The sequence below is a fragment of the Acartia tonsa genome, chromosome 2 (genome assembly GCF_053477335.1).
Source record: "Acartia tonsa isolate MP-2025a chromosome 2, ASM5347733v1, whole genome shotgun sequence".
Lineage (NCBI taxonomy): Eukaryota > Metazoa > Arthropoda > Copepoda > Calanoida > Acartiidae > Acartia > Acartia tonsa.
The window spans coordinates 54,327,327-54,353,415 of NC_137261.1; the positions used below are offsets into that span (position 1 = coordinate 54,327,327).

Sequence of the window (26,089 nt, forward strand, 5' to 3'; positions counted from 1 at the left end):
TTTGAGTCACCAAAAATGCTAAACTAATTTTTGCTCTAGAAGAATCAATTTTTGGAGTTAGAAAGTGCTTAATACCTCATTTTAATCGCCTGGCATTGCTTTATAATATACAGGTAATGACTTGGTTGTTTATAGAACAGATGACTAAAAAATCGAGGTTTTGTGATAAACCCACTTTTGTTGTTGCTCCATAAATGATATTTTTTTTCCCAATTTTTTTGGCTGTAAAGAAGCTTTATATATTCATATAACATCCACCTAAATTTGACTTTTGGTATTTTATTTATAACATCACCAGAGGGAATTGAATTTTGGAAAAAAATATCAATTTATATTTTACACTGCTATGCATTGTTCTTGTTCTTGTTTCTAAAAAAAATTTATATTATAAAAAAGAGAATTATTTAACACTTCTATAGGTATGTTTATCATTTTTCTATGCTAAATATAACTATAATTACACCATTTTAAAGTTAGACATCATAACATATTAACACAATTATTGAATCGGTCTGTATTATTAAGCTGGCAACTCTTAAAACAGCTGCATTTCATTATCCTATTATATAAAATAGTAATCTTTGTTGTCTTTAGCTTAAGATTTCGACAATTACAGTACCTATTGAGTTCTGTAAAGAAGCTTTATATATTCATATAACATCCACCTAAATTTGACTTTTGGTATTTTATTTATAACATCACCAGAGGGAATTGAATTTTGGAAAAAAATATCAATTTATATTTTACACTGCTATGCATTGTTCTTGTTCTTGTTTCTAAAAAAAATTTATATTATAAAAAAGAGAATTATTTAACGCTTCTATAGGTATGTTTATCATTTTTCTATGCTAAATATAACTATAATTACACCATTTTAAAGTTAGACATCTTAACATATTAACACAATTATTGAAATGGTCTGTATTATCAAGCTGGCAACCCTTAAAACAGCTGCATTTCATTATCCTATTATATATAGTAATTATTATATGTATAAACACACTTAATTTTTTAACTTTTTATTGATGGAATACATATGTTTCTCTATAAAAATAGATCATCAGTTCCAATTAAGATGTATAAAATAAGAGTTAAAAAAATATATATATGTCAATGCATTTTGAATCCTTTTAAAAGACTAAATAAGAAAGAAGTGTTAGAAAATTGTGCCACCTGCGGGGTTTTTACTGCTTATATCCTCTTGGGGTTAGGGGGGAATTAGCATCTTTATATAAAAAGGGGGAGGTGTTTAAAGAGAATTTTTAAAGAGAAAAAAATAGGTCATATTTTATCATTTGCAGTTTTACAAATTAATACATGTTATATAAAGCTTTTTTTTCTGTAGCTTAAGATTTCGGTAAAGTATAAGGCTATTTTACTAATTTCCTTACTCCTTTAATTACAGAGCTCCTAGATGTTTGGAGCGCAGCTGCTAGTAAACAAACAAAGTAAAACGATTCCTGAATAATTGATTTACAATTTTAAAAAGCAAAACATTTTTACAATTAGGATGTGTATATCCACACCATGCACAGTGCCTTCTAAGGTGCTTTGACTTTAGTGTCAGAACCTAAATTGGGACATAGTGCATTTCATTACCCTAGCACTGCGAATTTTAAAAGAAAAAAAGTTGACCCTCAAAATTTCACCTTAAAGTGATACATTTCTAATAGTTTATAGTCCACTAACTCATAAGCAGTAAGAATTCAAATCCATTAAGTCCCTTCTAACGAGATATTGGCAAATTTTTGCACACATTTTGCAAACGGCAATTATTTCCTTTATTAGAAGTTTTGGATAATAACATTTTCATAAAAGTTTTCAGTAATAATCATTTAAGATCCATTGTTGAGAAAAAATAACTGAAAAAATGTGTTTCCATGCAAAATAAGCTTAAAATCTAATGATTTTAAATAATTGCGATTTAATGGTAAAAAAGAATATTTTTTTCTTTTTGATAGCCTGAATATGTTTAATTTTGTTTTTTATATAATCTATTCTTTGAATAGACATGCATATTCTTGCAGATTTAAAAAAAAAATTTAAAAATCAAAAATCGAAATTAATCAAAATTTATCTATAGCCTTTGAAAAATACTTTTGATATTTTTAACCTATATAATCAATAAAATCAATGAAAAATAAAAAAGTTTTATAAAACAAACTTTTGGAAAAGGTTTAAGATAACTTCATAAAATTAGCATTTAAGTAGGATATTTTTCTTGTCTATTTTAAAAATGCAAATTAAACATAGTTAACCAATATTTAATTAGCAAGAATAGTAATAGAATATTTCAATAACTACTTAAACCTTTTTGTGGCTATGTTATTTATTTAAACAGAAAATCTATTTTGTCAGAATTATAAAAATAATGAAATATTTTCAAACAAGCTTGCAAAATAAACGTAATTTTATCAAACTTCCTCACAGTTTTTAGAAGATATTGTTGTAAAATATTAATTATTAAAATAAAATCTTTAATTTACAATGTTTAAAACACCTAAAGTAAATTCTAAGCAAAATTAGATTTATTCTCTAGATTTGGAGTAGCTGCGCTACTTAAAAAAACATCTAGTATTGAAACCTACAGCTGATCAAAAATCAATAGTCATAAATTGGTGGTTTACAGATATCTAAACATATATATACACCTTACAGATTTATTTTTAAGATGGAATGTAAAGTATATTATACGAGATGTCATTTAGTCAAATTTTAAACAAAATAATTTTCATTAATTCATTAACAAAAAATAATGTTATAAATTTAAACTCACAAAGAGACTATTGTGTATTTTATTATTATGTTCTTTCTGCAATCTGATTCAAAACAATAATTTTCTCTTATTCAAGTCAGGGATGAGTTTAGTACCAAAAAAAATAAAACAAGTTGAAATACTTTTAATTTAATTTGATATTATTGTATAATATTTTTTTTTATATATAATTTAAGAAATATATTTATAAAATATTTACCTGTCATAAAGACGACATATAAAAACAACATCCTTATAAGGAAATTAAAATCTATTTTCAAAATTTTCAAATTCATTTTATGCTTAAGAAGGGACGAGAAGGATTTGAAATTCAACATTAACTTGTTATTTTGCTTGTATATTTATCATATTTGTTTACAGTTTATTGGTAAAGTTTGGTAATACTTTATTTCGAGTCTATCATGCAGTGCTAGGTTAGGTAACTTTATTTCACTTTTCAATAAAATCTAAAATGCAGCGGTTTTTGAGAAAATTAAATTTGAAAATTTCAAGTTCAATTTTCACCCACTAGGAGTTACCGTATAATCATAACAAGAAAAGCAAAGATTATTTATTTTTAATTTTGAACAAGTTTGCTCTAATAAATTTCTTCATAAAACCACTCCTGAAGTGATGTAATTAATGGCTATTTTTATCAATTGCTTTGCTAAGGTCACATAAATTCAGCCTTAAATAAATCATATATAGGGAGGTTTTATGACTGACTTTATAAAAGCAAAGTTGTTCAAAATATTAAATAAATAATCTTTGATTTTCTTGTCATGATTATGCGGTAACTCCTAGTGGGTGAAAATTTAACTAGAAATTTTTAAATCTAATTTTCTCAAAAACCGCTGCATTTTAGATTTTTTTGAAAAGTGAAATGAAGTTACCTAACCTAGGGTAATGAAATGCACTATGTCCCAATTTAGGTTCTGACACTTAAGTCAAAGCACCTTCGAAGGCACTGTGCATGGTTAGCTCTTATTGTTAATTCAGGCGTTTTAGAATTAATCTTAAATGTTGGAAGATGATTTTTGTAGCAGTAAGGTACTTAGCAACTTTATAATCATTACTTTATGTAAAGGGATGTCCCGGTGGGGGGGGGGGGGGGTTAGGGGGTTAAGGGTTATTAATTAATTTGGGGCTAAACAAAAATTCAAAATTGAAAAAAAAGTTTGGGACAAAAAACAAAAGTTGAGATTATCTCAGCAGTTATAAAAGATATAGGTTCTGATGTTGGTAAGTTTAAGTCTAGAACTCTTTAACAAATAAATAAATTTCTCTATACGAATAGTGAGAGGGACTGTTCATTACAATAGTCCCCAAAGTTTTATAATAACGTTTTCCAATTAGTTATTTAACAACATTGAAGACTTCAGTTAATTTTGTTTGGTCGATTGATAAAGTTGAGTGTTTAAACGTTTTCACCACTAATTATGATCTACAGAAGGGTTAATTTTGGGTATCATCATTGGAGATGTACATCAATTTATCGGTCATTGTCCTATCCCTTTCGATCACTGGTCTATACGCGTCTTTGTCTTTTCTTTTTATTTTGGTGAATTGTTTTCTGTATTATCTGCGCTTCAATTTAAAATTGTCGTCCTTGTCTTCACAAACTTCTAATATTATTAGAATTATAAAAGAAAGAAAAAATGCTCTATAACCTCAAAAGACCAGGATCTAAAATTGACCTAAATAAAAAAAAAGATTTCACCCCTGGATTAAATATTCAAGATACTGAGGTGGAAAAGAGGTGAGGTGAAAACTTGTAGCAAATTTCAGGAAAAAAGATAAAAGTAAATATGACGTCATTCGGGATACTTTGGTCTATTTTTTTTTAATTTATCCCCTTTTTTGTAGGTACTATAAAGAGCTTCAAATTGAATTAAACTGCTTTCACATAATGATTTTGAACCAGGTTATTCTTGATATGTCTATATCCTTCCACCCTCCTTCTTATGACCCTCTCAAGAAAATGCCATAAGAACGGATGTCATGTAGCCAATACCTGTGTAAAATAACACTTACTAGATAACCCTGGACCCCATCTAATTCTAACACAACAACAACTATTGTATTTCTTTATTCTTGATATGTCTATATCCTTCCACCCTCCTTCTTATGACCCTCTCAAGCCATAAAAACATGAAAAAGCCATAAGAACGGATGTCATGTAGCCAACACATGTGTAAATAACACTTACAAGACAACCGATTCCATGATTAAGCGACCTCTGTCTAAAAGTACTAATTGTTAATGGGAATTGTGCATGCTTTAACCCTGGACCCCATCTAGTTCTAACACAACAACTATTGTATTTCTTTCAGAAAAAAAACAAATTCCGTTCATCCCTGGGTTAGCTGCAATCATTTGATCTCCTTTGAAATGTGCAAACTAAGACACATAGACAAGTCTTCATATAAATCAGTTTAAAGGGAAACAAAATAAAACTTTTGATAATATTAAAAACTTTACATTTTTTTTCTATTTCTAGTAAACTAGATTCCAGTATGAATGAATCAAAAACACGGAATGTACGTTGGATTAAAACCAGAATTATGTATTTCATCTTATAACAGACAATTTCCCACGAAATGAAAATAAGATCATAAAATGAATGCTATTTTGGTTCACCAGGGCATTCGGCCCTCGGGTATAACAAAACTAGTTTTAATCGCATAACTTGTGTTAATATCCGCGGAAAGCCGTCTATTATACGTTGCGAAAAAGAACTATCGTTATTTTCAGCGTTTTACTATACTAACTATAACGATCTCGCCCTTAGCCTCTAGGGGCTTTTCCCCAAGATATAAGAAAAAAAACATAAAAAATAAAAATGTAAGAAAAAATATAATTTAAATTTTCTTTAAATTAGGAGGGGAGGAGGATTTTTTTTGTTTTTTTTTTGGGGAGGGGTTGGGGTTGTCCCACCCTCAATTAAAAATAGCTTGAAACCATTACAGAACCAGTATGTATATTCCCTGAAGAGTAGAGCCCAATCGGTTAAGCAGTTACTGAGATCTTAAGATTCAAACAGACAGACATATAGACAGATCCATAGCTCACTCCTAAACAGTTTATCAAGGAAGGAGGGGACATTGGGCTGTTTATTATGCTGGTCCCAAAAGTTTTGTAATAATGTTTTCTTATTCGTTGGCTCAACAACTTTGAGGGCCAAAGTGAATTTTTAATGGTTTGATCATTAAGTTAAGTGTAATCTACAGAAGGGGTAATTTTTTGTATCATCATTGGGAATGTACATTAATTTATAGGCCATTGTCTTATCCCTTTAGATCCCTGCAGTTTATTTATCAAATAGATCTAAAGTGACACCTGGTAAACTTAGTTGGGTATATGACACATTTATTACCTTTTTCCTCCACCCCCCCCCCCAACCCTGCTCCATCTATTAGTTCTAAATCAATTTCCTTTACCTCATATACCCCTTTCCCACCCCTTAAAATCCTTTGTAAAGTGTAAATATCCACCCGGATAATTTGCCTTGAGATTTATGGGATTTCTGAAATTTTAGAAAAAAAGTGTATTACTGGCTTTCTAAGTCGGGGTATTTGAATGTTTACCCAGACAAACATCTTTATACTTTGTATAACAGATAAAGGAGTAGCTTCACTAGTAAAAAAAACTAAAAGTTATCAGACTCGTCATAATTTGCACTGTTCCCGCAAACTTTGAGGCAAGGTGCAGTGATTGTATCGAAAACTGATACTCGGTGAGTCTGCACATTAAGGTTGGACAATAATTCCTGGAAATAATCCTATCAAATAAAGTAGTAAGGTTTTTTTTTGTATGTAGCTTAAAATTTAGATAACTACTGAACTGATTGAGTTCTCCCTTTTAGGAAAGCTTTACATAGGGTTCGGGAATAGTTTTAGGCTATTTTCTTTTTTTGATTTAAGTCTTGAGATGGTTTTAGGCTATCTGTATGCCCTTTCGAATACAGAAAAACTAGTATTAGAGTAAAGCAATAGAATGGTCAAGGTGTTAAATAACTAGTGTATAACCCCACCCCGTGGACCCTGTGTCAACTTTGAATTTCAGCCAGTAGCATCGTAAATATTAACAAAGCCAAGTCGCTACAAAAGAGCAGAAAGCAGTTTTCTGGCAGACGTAAAAGGTCCCCAAACAGGGGCCAGGTAGTTGTCTGGGTTATACATTTATTGAAATAATAAGATTTTGTACTAGTTAGCCTGACCAAAATTAATAAGAATATGTGCGTTATGTTAAGGTTAATTCTAACTTTTAGTTCCCTTTAATTTGACTCTCCTAGTATTTATTTTTTTCTCTCAATTTTAAATTCTTAACGTTCGGGCCCTTCCGGGGGGGGGGGCGTTGAACGCCGCCCTCCCCAATGTTATCTCGGCTTCTCTTACAGCTAGAGGGTTAAAAAATTTGTACATTTCCTTTGTTAATGAACTTCCAACGTCAATTTTTGCTTTCTTCACCCTTTTATTTAACAACCTTTGTTTTTAGGTCACTTTTTTTCTTTAAAAAAAATCAAAGGCATTATTTTCTTATTTTTGAATTAGAATTTTTTTCAGAAAATGTTTATCTTCATGTAAATTTATATTATAATTCTTTCGAAAGTTAAGGTTCAAATAACGTACGTTGCTTCGGATGAAAGTACTTTTTTCCAATAAAATTTTTATTAGAACAGTTCATATTAATTCTAAATTCGGGGTCTACTATGTTTAATCATTTGGTTTTAATTATTTTCTAACGTTTGTATAATTATATCCTTGGTAATAATAACAAAGCCTAGATCCAAATATTGATATTAGTTGAAAATTGATTTGTACTACTTAAGATTTTGTTAGAATAATCATTGATGTTTAAAGTTTATACTCAAGCCGTATTCTATAAAACTTAGCTTGCATCCTTTTATCTATCAGTCGCAATACTTCTCTTATATCCAAAAAGAATTATTTCAGAAAATAACAAATTAGTAAAGCTCTTTATAGTGCCTATTAAAAGGGGACAAATTTTAAAGCTTTTGGCCAAATTATCCCGAATGACGTCATATAAAAATAAAATGTTATGTCATTTGTGATACTTCAGCCAAAAGTTTTGAATAAAGCCCCTTTTTATAGGCTCTATAAAGAGCTTTCAATGTAGTTACCTACAAATTTGCAATTTGGCGTTGAAGATTCTATTAACTATTTAAAATATGTACCATACATATAAACTTACTTTGAATTGAGATACCAGAAAACTGCCATGCTCTCGTGGACACCTTCACCTTTGTTAACAAGGCAATGAAGTTCCAAAGAACTTCCCTTCTTTACTATCACCTCTTTGTCTTTACCCTGGATTTCAGCTCGAGCCTCTGAAAAAATTAAGATATTATTAATTTTTAAAATGATTATCCGTAAATAGCCTGTTTCACATCCAAATTTTTGCTGAATTAAAACTACTTTTATGTCGTTCTAAAAACTTTGAACGCTTATTTTAAAGACAATTGTTATATAAATATAACACCTAAGCAGCAGTAGGAACCATATTAACGTCTTTAGTTATGACGATGGTTTAGACATATATGCAGTTATACTGTAATCCGCAATATTTGTCAACATGTTTGATTTCTATAAACTTTTTAAAAGTCATATTTTATTAAATTAATTCCTAAGAACAATTAGAGGAAAAGTAATATAAATAGATTACTTTGTATTGTTTCAGGCAATATTTATATATTTGTTCTGTAAAAATAATAATGACTTGTTGTTTCATTTAAAATCATTTATCAAAAGGAAGCCTATATATTTCATCTTTTATTTTTTTTATTTTTAAAAATATAATAAAACACATGGACAATTCCGTACAATAATATCAAAGTTTAAAGACATATAAAAGTCAAACTTGAATTCTTCATTACGATGATAAAACTTTCAAAGAAGTTATGCTACAAAAATGTAAAAAAAAAACAATTTATTTGTAATAAATAACCTTTGCCTGATATATCATAAAATATCATGGAATCTCACAATTGTTCCTTAAACTTTTAATAAAAAAGACTTATAATACAAAAATACAAAAATGTAAAAAAACACACAATTTATTTGTAATAAATAACCTTTGCCTGATATATCATAAAATAGCATGTAATCTCACAATTGTTCCTTAAACTTTTAATAAAAAAGACTCATAAATATTTCAAAATTTTAAATGTTTTTATTTATCAAATCTATTGATAATTGACAAAGCATTAATGTTAAAATTGCTTTCATTTCTTTGAAATGTCACCATAAATGTTATAAAGAAGTATGACTCATAGCAGCGTTTCGGAGCCGTTTGATTTTGCTGTGGCTCCAGCTCCAGCTTCGGCTCCGACCTAAAACCAAGAAAAAATCGACATATTTTTCCCCCATAAAAAAAATATTTTTTATTTTTGACTTTTGAAGGTTTTAAAAGAGTTCAATTTTTGATAAAAATGTACTTAAAAAGGGCATTTGCACATGACAAAACAGAGTTACCAAATTATAATTTATAAAAAATCTCTTTATTTATCTAGTCCGGAGCCGGAGCCGTTTTTTACGAAAATTACGGCTCCGGCTCCAGCAAAATATGGCGACTCCACGGCTCTCAGCTCCGGCTCCGGCTCCGAAACACTGACTCATTGGCTTTGTAAATGCAAATTGCAAAATTATTTAGAAATATTTCATGTACCCTTTTTTCAATCGAAATCATGATGAATAGATGAGAACAATTCTAACATGTTAAGATTAACGAAAAGAGCTAACCGTTACGTACGGACGGACATACAGACCCTAATGTAGAAAAGCTTTGCGTTAAAAATTTTTTTAGTGTCAGCGTTTACTTTATTTGGTTATCTAATCCGCCTTCAACTGTATAATGAAAAAATGACAAAGGTGAAGCTCTGTAATGGAAGGACAAACAAACATTAACACGTGTAGAGTGTCAGAACTGAATAAGCAGAATACAAATTTATAAGTGGAAACAAAATTGAAATGAAATTTATTGCAAAACGGAATTAATCTGGATACTGCCTAAGGACAAAATTATTTTTTTTAGGACTTGATTTTAGAAAAGCTTTTTTTATAATATTGTACCTAGTTGTTATAGAAATCAGTATTCCAAAAATTAGACGAATAGGATAATCACATGTAAAATTATTGCCAAAAAAGGTTAAAAATGTGAGTGATGAAAGTCGCTCAAATAAAATTCTGACGTCTTAAAAATGAGAGATGAGGAGAGGAGGAGTGGGAAAGAAAACCCATAAAAAAGAGATGGACAATCCCTCATTTTTATGACGTCACATGCTGATTTTTTGAGCGACTTTTTTCACTTACTTAAAAATTAACATTTTTTTAATGGACGTACGGACATTCTAGTAACGATTATAGGCCAGATGGATTAACTCTAACTATAGAAAATCTTCGCTTAAAAAACATAACTGATCACGTGCAAAGTGATTACATCATATTGAATAATGTATATCTTACCTTCAACAGTTAGATAGAAAGAATAACTGATTTTGGGCTCAGTATTGACTTGACATTGATATTCCCCCGCGTCTCGCATCTCTATATACCTGAAAAATATATCATTAGAACCTATATGTTTCTCTTTTACAGGGTAGCTTCTCATAAGTAATGAGAATGATTATAACTATTTGAGGTGAGGGTACCGCCACCCTCCCTAGAGAAATCGCCCCTAGAATGTCCCCACATTTTTCTTTTTAAAGCACATACATTGTTAACCATAGAGTTGTCTTGCTTTTAAAAAGTTATATAATTTTATCATTTCGAAATTACACTATATAAGTTAAACTGATGTTTTTAGGTCTTGTAACTAATTTTCACTAATTATAGTGTTTTATCTTTGCATACGGCAGCACAGTTTATTTAACTTTGTTTAATTAAACTTATGTAAATTAGTATGAAAACCGCTGAACAGAAAAAAAGACCGCTTTTTTCAAAATAGCTTTATACAAAATTTATGTAAAACTAAAATATAAAGTGGAGTGGGTCGAATACCCACCCCCATCCCCACACACCTTTCAAGCGCTACTAAAGGCCTCTAGAGGCTTAGCCGCTAGTTTTATTTATAGAAAGATTACATTAACTTATAAATCTATCATACAGGAGCCTAAAGTCTAATCCTATTATATAAAGTAGTAAGCGTTTTTTGTCTGTCCCGAAGGATCTCGCTAACTGCTAAACCGATATTGTTCTCCTTTACAGTGAAGCTTTTTATAGGTCCTGGGAAGGTTTTAAACTATTTTTGGGAAGGGTGTCTCCACGTCCCCCCAAAAAATATTTTTTTACTCTTTTGAAACTCAAATTTTAAATGGGATGAGGTCATCTTTTCCCTCTCCTACCTTAAGTGCCCCTAGAGGCTTCTAGGGGCGTAGCCGCTAGTAATGACATAAAGCAGTAAGGATTTTTTATCTGATGCTATTTTATATTAAGATTTAAGTCTTTGGATGGTTTCAGGCTATTTTTTCAATCTTTGATTACAGCGCAGTATGTTACAAGGAAACGATAGTTTGACACAAAAGAGATGTATCAAAAAACATTTTTTAAATAGTTTTAAAGGAAAAGATATGTCAAGAAATATATTTTATAAATGTTACAAGGAAACGATAGTTTGACACAAAAGAGATGTATCAAAAAACATTTTTTAAATAGTTTTAAAGGAAAAGATACGTCAAGAAATATATTTTATAAATGTTACAAGGAAACGATAGTTTGACACAAAAGAGATGTATCAAAAAACATTTTTTAAATAGTTTTACAGGAAAAGATACATCAAGAAATATCTATAATAAAAAGTAGAACATTTTTTATAAAGAAAAAGATTTTGTTTAGAAGAAGCACGATGATTAAATTTTTGGTTGATATAACTAGAATTGACTATTCATTAAAGCGAAGCTTTTCTAAAATTAGGTTCGGTCCGTCTGTAACGGATAGCTTTTTTCGTTAATTTAGGCATTTTAGAATTGTCCTATTGATTTCAAACTTTGCATGGTGATTCCTGTAGTAGTTAGGTACGATTTAGAAAGCGTAGTAACTCTATAATCATTACCAGAATGTCCGTACGTCCATTTTAAACATGTTGATTTTTTTCTACTTTTTTAACAACTAATTTTTATGTGATATAATAATCCGATTGATCTGATTTTTGGTAAACTGATTCCTGGGACAACAAAATACAATTTTATAAGCAACTCTTTAACCAAGTCCTAAAGTTGTAAGTATGTCCATAAACATTATTCTGTATCAAGTAGTTTTTCAACAATTTAACTTACAATTAATATCATGCCTTAACAAGAACTCAACATAATTATCTGCTAAAAAATGCATGCTTTAAGACGCCGCCAGTTAGATATGATGCCGAACTGTCACCTTCTACAGCCAAGAGCAACAACAGACAGCGGTTGATCGTGAAAAAAACCACAGACACTTTATTTGTGACAGACAACGAAGTCCAAGCTTTTTATTTAGTGGGATAAAATTATGGAATTCAAAGGTTTGAGGGTGTAATCTAATATGTTGCTTACAATTTTGAAGGGGTAAAATGTGAGATTTTAAAATTTGAGGGGGGGTAAACATCCCTTTACCCTAACCATTGGATGTCTATGGGGACATCTTTTTTTCAATATTAGATGTCTATTTCTGCATTGCTTATTATAACATTACTGTCAACTTACCTATTATACAAAATTCAACTGAAAAAAAATTACAAATTGTTCAAGTCATTAAAATCAAATCTATGGCTACTAAATTTTGTATAGAAGAAGTGGGGGTGATTAAATTTCTAAACTTGGCCCAATATCAAAGTCCCTCCTCAACAACCTTATTACAACACAAACAAAGACTCTCCGAGACTGATAATTTGATGTAATTTCTAAAATGATAAAACTCTAGGAACAGCATAAACTTGTTGCAACTTTGTCAAAGCTATGAAAAGCTTTAATGCTACTAGCTCAGAAATTTTAGGATGGACAAAATATTTCAGGGCTATATAACAAGGACAATGTTGTCCTTTAATAGTACAGAAATAATCATCAAAAACAACAATTAAAATAACCTGCTTTATCGGCCATTGTCTCATCTCTTTAGATCCCTGATAAAAAAATGCCACCTTGATAACATATATAAAAAATTATCAATGTCATGTAAAAATCAAAAAAGAGTATCAAATACTTATATATGTATAGACTTTCAAATTTAGTGAAACAGAGCTTATAAGAATAAACCTTGAGTTAAAAATTAAAGAAATTTCAATATGCAGATTCTGTTTAGTTAAAAAATCTAATAATTCTTAAAAGAAAATTAAATTTTTTAACAAAAGTAAAAAAAATGCTTGGTATGTTGGAAACTTAATTCTTTTTGAACTCATCTTTTCTGCAGAAAAGGAAATATTTTTAATTATTGCTAATGAAAAATTAGATTATTTTATATTGCTTTTGCAATGTGTAGGTTCTCTGACAAGTGTAATTATGGAATTTTTATTTCTTACATATTTAAAATGTTACAATGCAAATCGACCAATGGTAGACCAGTATGACGTCATCTTTTTATAGGCACTATACAAATCTTCCATAATAGGATGCAAAAACAGCCCAGCTAAATTATAAACCTCAGAAAGAAAATGAAAGCGTGTTTTGTAAAATTGCTTTTTCCACCCGTGATTGGACTTGTACTATTTTTATCCCTCTCTAGTTCATATAAAGTTTTTTCTAGCCCCTTTATTTATATCTATCCTACTATCCTAGGGTTTACTAAAACTTTTTTTTCTTAAGAACTAAAATTAGGTTGGCCGGTTGGTTTATGGGTAATCCATTTGAGAAATAATAAATGCTGCCTCAATTTTGTATGACACTCTAATCTTATTTCAAATTTAATATATTTTTGTTTCAATCTTGCAAAATTTTTACATTTGCACTCAAGAAAACATACACACTTACATTTTGTTCTCTTCAATTTTTGAACAGTTTTACTTTTGAAATCGGGTTTTCCCTTAAATATCTATCATTTACATAACAGTTAAATAAAATAAAAGAGTTTTATAGCTACTATTAGCAGTATGCATTGTGATTGACCAATGGTAAAGTTTATACTGGCCTATCATTGGTCATAAGCTGCATCCTATTTCAATAAAAATGGAACATTACGATAATTTATGAACTCTAGACTTTAACAACACATTTTATTTAAAAATTATAATACGTGAGAAAAAACTGTTTACACAAATGAGTTCATAGGTATATAGAATTTTCAAATAGGTATATAAAACGAACGCTGAAAGTATACTATTATGTAAATTAAACTTGGATTGAAAAGTTTTTATGACATTTATACATTTCTTGGGAGGAAGTGGTATTAAAGATCACATCGCTTGCACAATTGGGTCAGGGATACGTATTCAACAATTTAGATCAGATTTATTTTGGGTTCAGGTTATGAAATGCCATTGTGATGGTGACTTTAAAAGTGCTGTTCACTGGTGGATTAAAAAAATTCCTTAACTTGGCATTAGTACTAGTCAAAGAACCGAGTCAATAGGGGAGGGCAAGGAAATTTATAAGGCTTTCCTAAAAGTAAACAAAACATTTGGACAAGCAATTTCCGACATCTTTAGCTTCAGTCAAAAAAGTCTTACTACTTACATTAAAACCAGTATTCGTTTAAATTTCCACAAATCTATAAAAATCTCCCTTAAATGTAATAAATGCATAAATACTTGGATGTTGTACCAGAATTACATTATAAAGTGATACTCCCAGCTGGCAAAATTACCAAGGCCCCAATCCATCCCCCTCACCTCATCCCCTCTTCTCTTACTGGATTAATAAACTGACCAATAAATGAGAAATAGATTGACGACAAATTTTTAATGTATATCCAAGTTATAAAATATTAAACCCATACCATGATGATCCAATTTTGTTTTACAATACCATTCCTTTTTTGGTGCATATTTTAAAGAAATTGTAGTTTTATTGCTTATAATCTTTTGTTCACACTCCCCTACTGTAAATGTAAAATGGGGTATTCCTGTCCAGGGAATAAATGATGGACCGATAGGTCATCATTTATTCACGAGGGTAAGAAATATTCATTCCTAAACAAAAAACTGGACAGGAATATCATTCTCATTTAAACAAAAACTCATTTTTATGCTAGTAAAATGTGGTTTAATTTTGGTTTTTAAATTTAATTTATTTCCCTGGTATAATTTTTCTTTCTTTTAATAATTAATAAAAATTCTAAAATCTTCCAAAAAAAATTAAAAATCATCCACTATTTAAGGGGTTGTTTATATGGGAATGCATAATTCAATATTCTATTTTGTTATCGCAACTACATTTTTATCTTTTGAATGTTATAATAACACAGATTTAAAAAAAAAATTCAACAGATATAATGAATATTAAGAGTTGACAAAAAACAACCTCTGTTTTTTTTTATATTTGACATATAAGTATTATATGTATATAGCTTTTAAAAAGTTTCCTTTGGTATTTGAAAGTTATATCTTTACCTTTTCATTTTGATTAACAAAGACGACATACTGTAATAAAAGCTATAAGTAATTATAATCATTTTTAGGTTACAAGAGTGTCTGATTTCTAAAATTCTAGCTTCAAAAATAATGTACTTACAGACTATAATCAAAAATTCTTAATTTAACAAGGTACATACATAAATTTTTATAGCTCCTATAACAGGGAGGGGGAGGGGGGGGGGGAGGTCTTCAACGGCCCCACCGATTTATCAAGGGGTAAAATTATTTTGTAAACCAAAGAAAGTTTGAATTTTAATAAAAAGTTTATAAATTCATTTGAATTAATAGTGAAGAAGCTTTTCTCATAAAAACTTTTACCAAATTAATATAAGTTGGTAAAGTTAGGAAAACAGATTTTTTTCCTTAAAGATTGTTTTTTTAGTGTAAACGTTATGCATACATGTTTAGTAGCGCACATACTTTATTATTATTATGTCTGTCCTACAAATAATACAAATAACTCTGCAGGTTTTCGCTTTAAGAATGAACAAACACAAACTTAAACTAATAAAAAAGGTAAACTCATCTGATAAACAATTAAAATGTATGTTACTCGACTAATTATCTTGCAATCACTACATTATATATATATTTAAATTTTTTTTTTAAGACTAATAAGAAAAATCATCATGATACAATTTGAAAGAAGTTCTTGAAAGTATCAACACAAACATCAAAATGTTAAAGTATTTCAAAGAAAAGCCTCGATATTACATAGTTAAGCATTCTTGATATGTTATGTAAGTTATTTATCGCATCATATTATAGAACGCTTTCCGATGCTGTACGTATTGGTGCAAAAATGGGGACAATTTTTAAATTGATTTGACGGGGCTGTTTATTTACGTCACAAGTGAGGGGAAAGAAAAAGGAAGGAGGAAAGAAACCCCCTAGAAAAGAGATGGGGGTAGACGTCACACGCCAAAACAATTTGAAATTTGTCCCCATTTTTTGCACCAATACGTACAGCATCACGCTTTCCGCGGAAAATTAAAGAAAAATTAGAAGATTAAAACCAATTTTGTTATCTCAGAGGTGCCGAAAGCCTGGACAACCAGAACTGGTAATAATTTCATGATTTTATTTTAATAATTGTGGAAAATTGTCAGTAATATGGTGCTGTATATGATTAATATGGCTGAGAACCGGTTCTAATCCAGCGGATATTGTTCGGTTTCGAAGCCATACTGGAAAAAATCTTACTTTATTTGCAGGCTCCAATTATTTGTTTTTTGAGGGTGCAGTGATGAAATTCGCCTGTCCCCAGTAAAAGTATGTTTTCCACTGGTTAATACGTGCAGGTCACTTTTTCGGATCCAAGATACCTGAAAAAAAAGAAACATTTTTTTTGCTATGAAAAAATGTGAAATTTATATATAAATAAAAAAAGTTTGATGAATATTTCAATATTTCTCTAAAAACAAATTATTTTTTTTGTATCTATTCATTGTAGTATGTTTTTTTATGTCTGAAACTAAAAATCTCAGAAAATACTGAGCTGGATCTTTAAATCATTTCAATGGTGCGCCAAATCGAGGTGCGTCGAATTTCAGCCAATCACAGCGCGGCATTTCGTAAAATGCTGTGCTCTCATTGATGGAAAGTTGGCTCACCCCGATTTGGCGCAACATTGAAATGATTTAAAGATTTAGCTCTGGTCCTAGTTTGTTGTACTTTAGGGGAATTTTTTCTTGGGGTGGTTTTAGGCCATTTTTCTGCCCACCCTCGTCCCTCAGCTAATCAACTAGAAGATATATATATGAAACTCAGTTATTATATGACACTAATAGTTGTAATAGGGAAAATTCCTTGGCCCGTAACCTTATATTGTATTTTGAGCATTAGAGCATTGCAAGCGGATGATGTCCTTGGGTTCTCTATATCACGTATTGAAAAATCGAAAGAGAACCCTTTCACTATTATACTAACATTAAGAAACTTTGCCGCAAGAGGTAAAAAAACAAACAAAAAATAAGTACCTCTAGTTCTGCGACCACTAATTTTAAATTATTTTTTTTTAGATTTAGGGGGATTTTTTTATATTTTTTGAAGGGGGTTACAGAACCAGTAGATATATTCACTGGAGAGTAGAATCTAATCGGTTCAGTGGTTACCGAGATCCTAAGGGATAGACGGACGGACGGACAGATAGACATCAAACTACTTTGCATTATAGATTAAAGGGTGTGCAAAAAATTTGAGTAATACCACTACCCTATGCACGCCCCTCTAGTAACAATTTAAATTTGAATGAAATGTAAAGCCTTAAAGCAACAGTAAATTTTTTACCTAACGTAATTGCATGAAAATTTAGTAAAAGTTGGTAGTAGGCCGTGTCTAGGGTTTCAGATATAAACTTTATAACATCAGGTTGTTAAACTAGCCTAAACATGTACTGGACTGTGAAGTGCTAGAGTGGAATGATCTTGGTAACCAGCTAAGTTGATTCAGAAAGTTTGTGTGTAAAGACTAGTTTACTCAGTTTACTGCGCTGATTGCTTTGTAGATAGAGCTTGTCATACATAAGAATTCCATGAAAATAGTAACACAATTTCTATGTATAATAGTTATTTCTCGCATCGTATTATAAACGGCTTTCCGCGAATATAGAATGTACAATTATAAGATTAAAACCAGTTTTTTTAGCCCCGAGGTGCCGAAGGCACGGGCTAAAAAAACTGGTTTTAATCTTACGATTGTACACTTTTATATTCGTAGAAAGCTGGATATAATACGACATAGTTTTTTCGTATGGATGAGAACCGGTTCCTATCCACCGGATTCGAATGAATACGAGAAACTAGTTTACTAAACTTATTGCTTGGTAGGGATTGATAGGGACATGTTAAGGAAACAGCATCTCTTTTTTTTTTTGGGGGGGGGGGTATAGGGTATGCTAGCCCCCAATAACTCCCCCCCCCCGTTTGACGCCCTCGAAAACAAATTATCTATATTCTACATTAAAATATTTTTAAATTCTTCTTTTTAAAAGCAAGGCTTTTCTATAATTAGTATCGGTCCGTCCGTAGAGGATGGCTATTATCGTTAATTTAGGGATTTAGAATTGTTCTAAACTTGGCACGACTCAAAATATTAATTCATAGGACAACTAAGTAAACTGTTATAAACAACGTATCTCTATCAACTCTAAAAATTTAAGTACGTCTTTAAGCAGTATCCTGTATTTAGGCAGTTTTTGCAGGACCTATACATTTATATTATGCCTATTCAGTTCTGACACTCTACATGTGTTAATGTTTGTTTTTCCTACCGTTTCAGAGCTTCGCTTTTATGGATATTGTCATATTGTTAGTAAATATTTTGCGCTACTTTTGGAGAATTATTTTTCACCTACTAAATGAATAAAGTTAAAATACAATTTTTGTGACGGAATTTAATCTATAAATCTATAGAATTATTTATGAATGGAAGTTTATCTATACAAATAATAAACATTGTTGAAGAATAAATTCTATCCTAAAGTAAATAAATAACATTAAAATATAAAATTTGACTATTAATTCGTTGAGTCATTTTTAATTTAATAAATCCATACAGGACCTATAAGTACATATGCAGCCCTATAAAACTTTCTAATTATAAGGTAGCCGTGCAAAATAAAATGGTAGCAGTCAATGAAAATTTTATTCTAATCAAATTCAATGTCAAACCTTGAAACTTGTTCTGCAAGGAGAATTTATTAAAAGTCAGGAGTCAGCTTTTAGTGACTAAAATGACGTCATACAATTCAAATGACCAATGATAGGCCGATATATATGTTACTATTGGTCAATCTTAATGTATACTGGCCTATGCTTGGGCGTTGATAATTTCAAATGCTTATTTTCTCTCAAAGTTTGTTCCTTTCCAAAAAAAATTGTAGGTTTAAAATTTGATTTTTGACATGCATTAAATATTTATTACTTTAGATACAACTTTCATTTAAAATTTACAATTTCACAGAAACAATTTTAGGTTCAAAGGTTATTTTAAATTTTATTTAAAATAAGAGAGACTCGTTATCTAAAACTGTAAAATACATTTCTCGTATACATTCGAATCCGGTGGATAGGAATGTCTAGCATCGTATTATATCCAGCTTTCTACGAATATAAAAATGTACAATTATAAGATTAAAACCAGTTTTTTTAGCCCGGAGGTGCTATATCCGCGGAAAGCTGGTTATAATACGATGCGAGAAATAATTATTTTTTTTCTATTAATTATCTTATTTAATGAGATATAAACACATACTTTATTTTTATTGCATCCTATTCTAATTTATTTTAAAAAGTGAAACTTTTTAAAAATAATTCCATTATTGATCTATATACGTAAGACCTTTATCTTTACTTTTTCTTTCAAAAGAACTTAACCTAATGCATACTTTATTTCAAATTTGTTTTATTTTATTAGAAATCCGTTGACCTATTCATTTCTACTAGTTCAAAAGTAAAAGGAAATTTAAATTTTGTTTTTATAAGCGTATCTACATTTTAACTATGGTATGTCATATGTTTTGCATTATTTATACAATTCTAAAATGCTTTAATCTTCTATTTTTGCACAATATCTGGTTTTAAAATGGAAACATTAGGAGAAAATCAAATTTGACTTAAACCAGTCCTATTATATTTTGCTAAATTTGTCTGTAGCGAAGGATATCTGTAACCGCGAATTTCTTCACAGTTTAGCTTCTCATAGGTCCTGGGAGGATTTATAAATATTTTAGAGGAGGTTACCACCACCTTTCCAGGAGAAAACGCCTTAGAAAAAAAAGAACCCCCCTAAAAATAAAATTAAAACTTTTCATTTTAAAACTGCAATTGAAAGTAAAGGGGTCCACTTCCAGCTCAAGGACCACTAAAGCTTCTTCTAGGAGCATAGCCGCTAGTGATTTAATAAAGAGCTAATACAAAAGTCATTGATTAGCTGTAACTCCATTGCAGTTTGCATGAATGAAATATAGAGGACTCAGAAAGAAAAACGATCCTTTTACCGCAAGCCCTTTGCTTCTCTCACATTCCTTCTCCTCTTTCATTTAAAGAGGTTAAGAGATACAAAAACCAAGGATCCAAAGGGATCAGACAATGACTAAAAAAATTGATGTACAATGTTTATCCCCAATGATGATACTCAAAATTACCCTTTCTGTAGATTACATTTAGTGGTTGAAACGTTAGGACACTCTACTAAACTAACCAACCAATCAAATTTCAATAAAAATCCCCAAGATTCCTAAGCTAAATAATAAGGAAACTTTCTGGACTAGTGTAATAAACATCCAAATGTCTCCTCCCTTTCAAATATTAGAATTTCAAATTGTATACTACAATCATAGAGAAATTAAACTGTTTTATCCAATTAGAAACTTAAAAACAAGTTTATCACTAAAGTAAAAAGGTATTAATTATGTGTCACTGGACAGGTGCCTGTCCACCAGGAACTATGCTACAACCCGTTCATCCCTGCATGTGCATTTCTTTGCTTGCACTGAAATCCGAAATAATCAATCATCTGTAAAATAAATCCTATATATGTGTGCGTGCATATTTATAGAGGAATAGTATTCACCTCCTATGGGGCTGTATGTCCGTCAGTCACTTGGTATACAATTTTGTTTTATATTTCGTTCTGTTCTTTTGCAGATACCATATTATTCTATTACCAGCGGTTACGCTCAAAGACGGCTCTACGTGCACTGTTGGGGTGATTTATTCAACCCTTTACATTTTAAAAGAAAAAAAAATGGGATGGGTCTTTTTTTTCTAGTGGTGAATTCTTATCTAAATTGTTTTTACACAGATTATAAAAAAAATAACTTTTTATATCTTTCATTAAGGTTGTGGTTCCTTGTTAGTAAAAATCTTTTTAGGTTATACCAAAATTCAGCAAAATGATATTTCTGCTATATTCTTTTCAAAATAGAAACTAGGCTATAGATAAAGGTTTAAATTTCAGAAATTGTGAATAACTTTTAATAATACCTTTGAGTAGGCAATAGTAAAGGGTGTTAAAAAAAACCGATTGTTCACTCTTTTCAATATAAACCCTACAATTTTGGTCAAACACTAACAAAAAATGACCTATTTCATGTCCAAGCAATGACAGTGAGAAAACACTATTGAATTTTGATTTCTACTCACCTCTCCTGAGCACTACAGCTCGATTCCTAGCACTTGTGGAGAATTTTTCCTTACATGGAGAGTGCATATTTTATTACAAATGGAGATGCGATCCTCAATTTTCAAATTCTTTGAACGTACATATGAGACTTTTACAGAAATGCTTCGCATCCACAACTATCTATCTATGCTTGATATAAAATCAACACTATATAGATCATATTATGAACCTTTGATTGACACGTGCCCTGCAATTAACTAGTAGCACTCAGGGGCAAGACACAATTACTTTAGCTAGGCCCAAGGCATTATTTGTATCAATTTATGCATTCATAGGCCTGTCCCTACCTATATGACACCATATATGGGTAACGAAAGCCTATTCATGGTAATCTGTATGTGATTTGCTAATAGTATATGTTTATTAAAGATATTATGTTTATAGTTAATGTAATCGTATAAACAACCAGTACATATATGTATGCCTACAACCATGCCTGATTTACGTCACATATTAACACACAGATATTTAATTGCACAGACAAACACTAAAATCCTGGTCCAGAGCTAATGTTATAGCATGTACCTCTTGAATTTATTCAGTTATTTACTAACTCTCCTACCATCAACTTCTCTTTCTGGCTTTAAAAGGTAATGACTTAGTTGTTTGGCATGCATTGTAGTTTAAATTTAGGCCCCTTAGTACTTAGCATGAATTGAGCTCAGGCCTTATGTTAGAACTCTAACACTTAGCACAATTCACTGCTTGGGACTTAGGGCACATTTCTGTCCTACTCTACTTATAACTTTAACACTTATCCTGTAAATATTTCCATACTTAACTTATGCACTTGTGATATAAATACACTTTATAAAAACATTTTCCTTCCTTAATACTTGATATACTTATATGATTCTGATCGAATATCAAAACCAACCATTTATTCTTAGATTAAAGCAACATAATACTTCGCGTGGGTCTTTTGTTGAGCTTCCACCAGCTCAACCAAATTCGTATTATACTTGTGGGAATAGAGGGTTAAGCATTCTAAACAAGCGAACCGACGATGAGAATGTCTATGTGTATTGCATTAAAATTAGGTTTTAGTAGTACTCATAGAAGAGCGGTCTCCATACCTAAATATGGACAAACGCCCCATTCGCACACACAATGGTGCAACTTACCGGTTGTATCTTGGAAAAATTTTACTTCATAAATTTTTTTTTCTTTTTCTTCCTTACCGTACCCGAACCGCCTAAGGCAGGTATTTTTACCAAAATCGAATAATTGTAGCTATGGCAAAATCGGATTTACCAAAACCTGTGATACTATTTGAGAGCAAGGTTAGGACTATGAGGCGTTTGAAGAGATAGGGACTGAAAGGCACGACACAAATGCAATTGAGAGCCTCGTGTACGAGCAGTTGCACTAGCTGACACTCTAGAGGCCCTAGAGAATGCTAGCATATTTGTGGCCATTGGTCGCCGCCCTATAAGGACACTCGCACTGGTTGACACTCTAGAGGCCCTAGAGAATACCAGCACACCGGCACCTCCATGTCCGCCTCTCTTTAGTAAAACACTTGATTTGGAATAATCTATGATTGAGCTATGTGCAAAATTTTGATTTCTGGACTTAGTCAGAATTTTGAAATTTGGGAGTTGTGCTAGGTGGCGGAGTATATATATAAATCTTCGGACTTAGTATGATTTTTACTTATTCGGAAATTCTCTAAGTGTTGAAATACTTGAATCTTTGATACTTAAACCAGAACTTATTAAGAATCAAGCATGGAGTAACTTTTCATTTATAAGCTATCAAAATACTATTTGTAAAGGACCATTTTTGAACTGCCTTATTAAATGAAAACTTAGGAGCAAATCCTATAGAACACGGGAAACGCTGTTAGTTGGGATACATATTGTCTTTGGAGCCATGTTTCTGAAACAATATGCCGAAAGCAGTTAGTACTCTTGAGTCGTAGTAAAGGGCCAAAAGATTATTACAAACTTGTAGCATTTTTACTCAAGTTAAACTGTACTAATACTTTGGTGCCGTTAGAACCGATTTTCTGAGATTTGCACTTACTTATACATGCCTAGGACTTATATTCTTAATGCAATTCTGATTTATATGCGGATGTATCAAAATAACTATCGCCTCTAAAATTTTGAGTTAAACAAAATATTTCAAGGTCTCAAAGATATTCTCAACATCGATCGGTTGGAATGATATAAGTGTAGACAAATTGCTGTATGCAATCAGAGAAATAACTCCAGAGACTTCCTGAGACTCTGAGCAAAATATTCCACTTTTGGACTTAGCACCGTTTCTATTTCTTTTGTTACAGAGAGAATCTCGAATTGCTGGACTTATAGTAATTTCTATGAAATTGTGAACTTGGTTGGAAATTTACCAAAATTCGGACTTGTAATAATTACGATTTTTCCAACTAGATTAACAAATTTCATTTTCCACACTTAAAAGAAAATTTTGTCTTAGAGTATTTCTGTCTTAGCCAAAATATTCCAATTATGGACTTAGAGAGATTCTATTTCTTTTGGTGAAGGATAATTCTAATGCTCTAATTCTTTATAATTTTAAAATCCTTAACTTAGCGAGATTTGCATTTAGTCAAAATACTCCAACAAGTGGACTTAGAGTGATTCTATTTCTTTTGACTTATAGGCAATCTTTAAAGTAGCTTTGTGATTAAACTGTTAGGAAATTTCTTCTCGGACAAAATATTCCACGTCTGGACTTAGAGTAATTCTATTTCTTTTGTCTCAAGAAAAATTCACTATTTTTGTACTTAGCATAATTTCAATGAAAGATTTTGGACTTAGTCAAAATTCACTAATTTTGTACTTAGTATAATTTCAATAAGAAAATTTTTTTTGACTTAGTCAACATTTGCTAACTTTTTGTACTTAAGATAATTTTAGATTTCTTTTTCCTAAGCCAAAATTTATTGATTTTGTACTTAGAATAATTTCATTAGAAACTTTTGGACTTAGTCAAAATTTTCCAACTTTGGACTTAGAGTGATTCTATTTTATTTTGACTTAGAAAGTTTTTAATTCAATCTTAACTTAGAAAATCTTTTTGTTTGTATGTTCCTTACAAACACATACATAAATACAATAAGCAGTTCACTCAACAATAAGTAGGACATGAAAACTAAATTTTTACTTGCTTTGCTAATGCTAACATTTCTATTTCATGTACCACCAGGATTCAGCAGTGAAAGTGAAGACAAGTTAATTACTAGTGATAGTGACCATTAGTGATATAAAAGTATAGTCAACAATATAGGCCCTATATGTACTGAATAGCACACTTTAAGAGACAAAGTTCTATACACCAAACGCAGCAGGAGGTTGCAGCAGCCTACCTTGGGAGAGTAGGACGTCTCTAAAAGAAGTAGCAGAAGTACTACGGAAAAGTACCCTACTGTCTTTAAATATCCGGAATCATAAAATTTTATATCGAGAAACGTATGTTTACTTAGGCTTACTAGCACATAGACTATAACCAAGTAACATAAAAGTGTGTCTACATATAGCCCAGAATTTTTATAACCTAACAAATTACTTTTAGATAAGTTAAGAAAAAAAAGGTGCACTAAAATCAGTCAGATTAGTTTTCAAAAAAAAAGTATAAGTATTGCTTAATTCAAAGTTGATAGGTTCCTTTGAAGTTTGATTGACAACCTCCACATTATAGGTTGGCCACCTAGTGTAGGATCTCACACTTCCTCAGAGTAAACTTGCACTTGAATACTGTATTACTACTAATTATAATTAGATTACATCCGGTCAGATAATTTTGAAAACAATCTTTACATATATGAATATAGGTATATCTAAATTGTATATCCCACTACAGTTATAAGAATTGAAGTCATAAGTGAAGCCCCAATTTTGCGCAAATTACGTTATAGGATTGGAAGGAAACCCCTAATACAACTATAAGTAAGAGGTGGCGAGATCTTTGACATTCAGGCAAAATTGTTGCAATATTATTAGAATATAGACGATCCTTTGGGAGTGAACCTTAGTAAGTTATATTCATAATAGCCTTACAGGAATAAGTAGATCGTAGGCTATAAACACATATCCTTAGAGTGAAGTAAGAGTTCAACAAGGATTATAAATTGCTGTTTCTTTTCTCGACAACCATAATTTGCTAGGAAAGTCGACTCCTGAGCAAAATAAAAGTTAATTTGCGATAGTATATAAGCATACCCAAATTAACTCCGCTGCAAACATTACTTAACTTAATAACCAATTTGAATAGCTAACTAGCTCAAATTGACTCCATAAATAAAACTATATAAAAGTTAAGTAGGAGTGTTTCTACAGTTGAGCCTAATTAAGGATAAGGGTGCATTAGCACACATCTTTAGAATATCAATCAAAAGCTCACACGCACGTATATACGACGTAGAAACAACTATAGGTGAAGCATATATCATACCCATCTATAGCTAAACACAATTTAAAGCAAAGAATTGTTAACTTAAACAGATTCTTGATTGTTTTAAACTATACCCATTATTTGTACTCCTCTCGAACTTCCGCTATTTTTTATCATAAAAATAGTACAACATTCCACTGGCATCTAAAAGAACTTACAATTAGTTCTAAGACT

The 26,089-nt window shown here is 30.7% G+C and overlaps 1 protein-coding gene across 1 annotated transcript in view; it reads right to left on the reverse strand.

The window, feature by feature from the left end:
- The window catches only part of LOC145312181 (zwei Ig domain protein zig-8-like), a 128,060-nt gene that overhangs the window by 26,522 nt on the left and 75,449 nt on the right, over window positions 1-26,089 (reverse strand). Inside the window, exons 4-6 of the mRNA XM_080151369.1 lie at window positions 16,514-16,635; window positions 10,240-10,328; window positions 7,970-8,105 (exon numbers count right to left, since the gene is read on the reverse strand). Of these exons, the coding sequence (XP_080007495.1) occupies window positions 7,970-8,105; window positions 10,240-10,328; window positions 16,514-16,635 (347 nt within the window). The remainder of the gene's footprint in view (window positions 1-7,969; window positions 8,106-10,239; window positions 10,329-16,513; window positions 16,636-26,089) is intronic.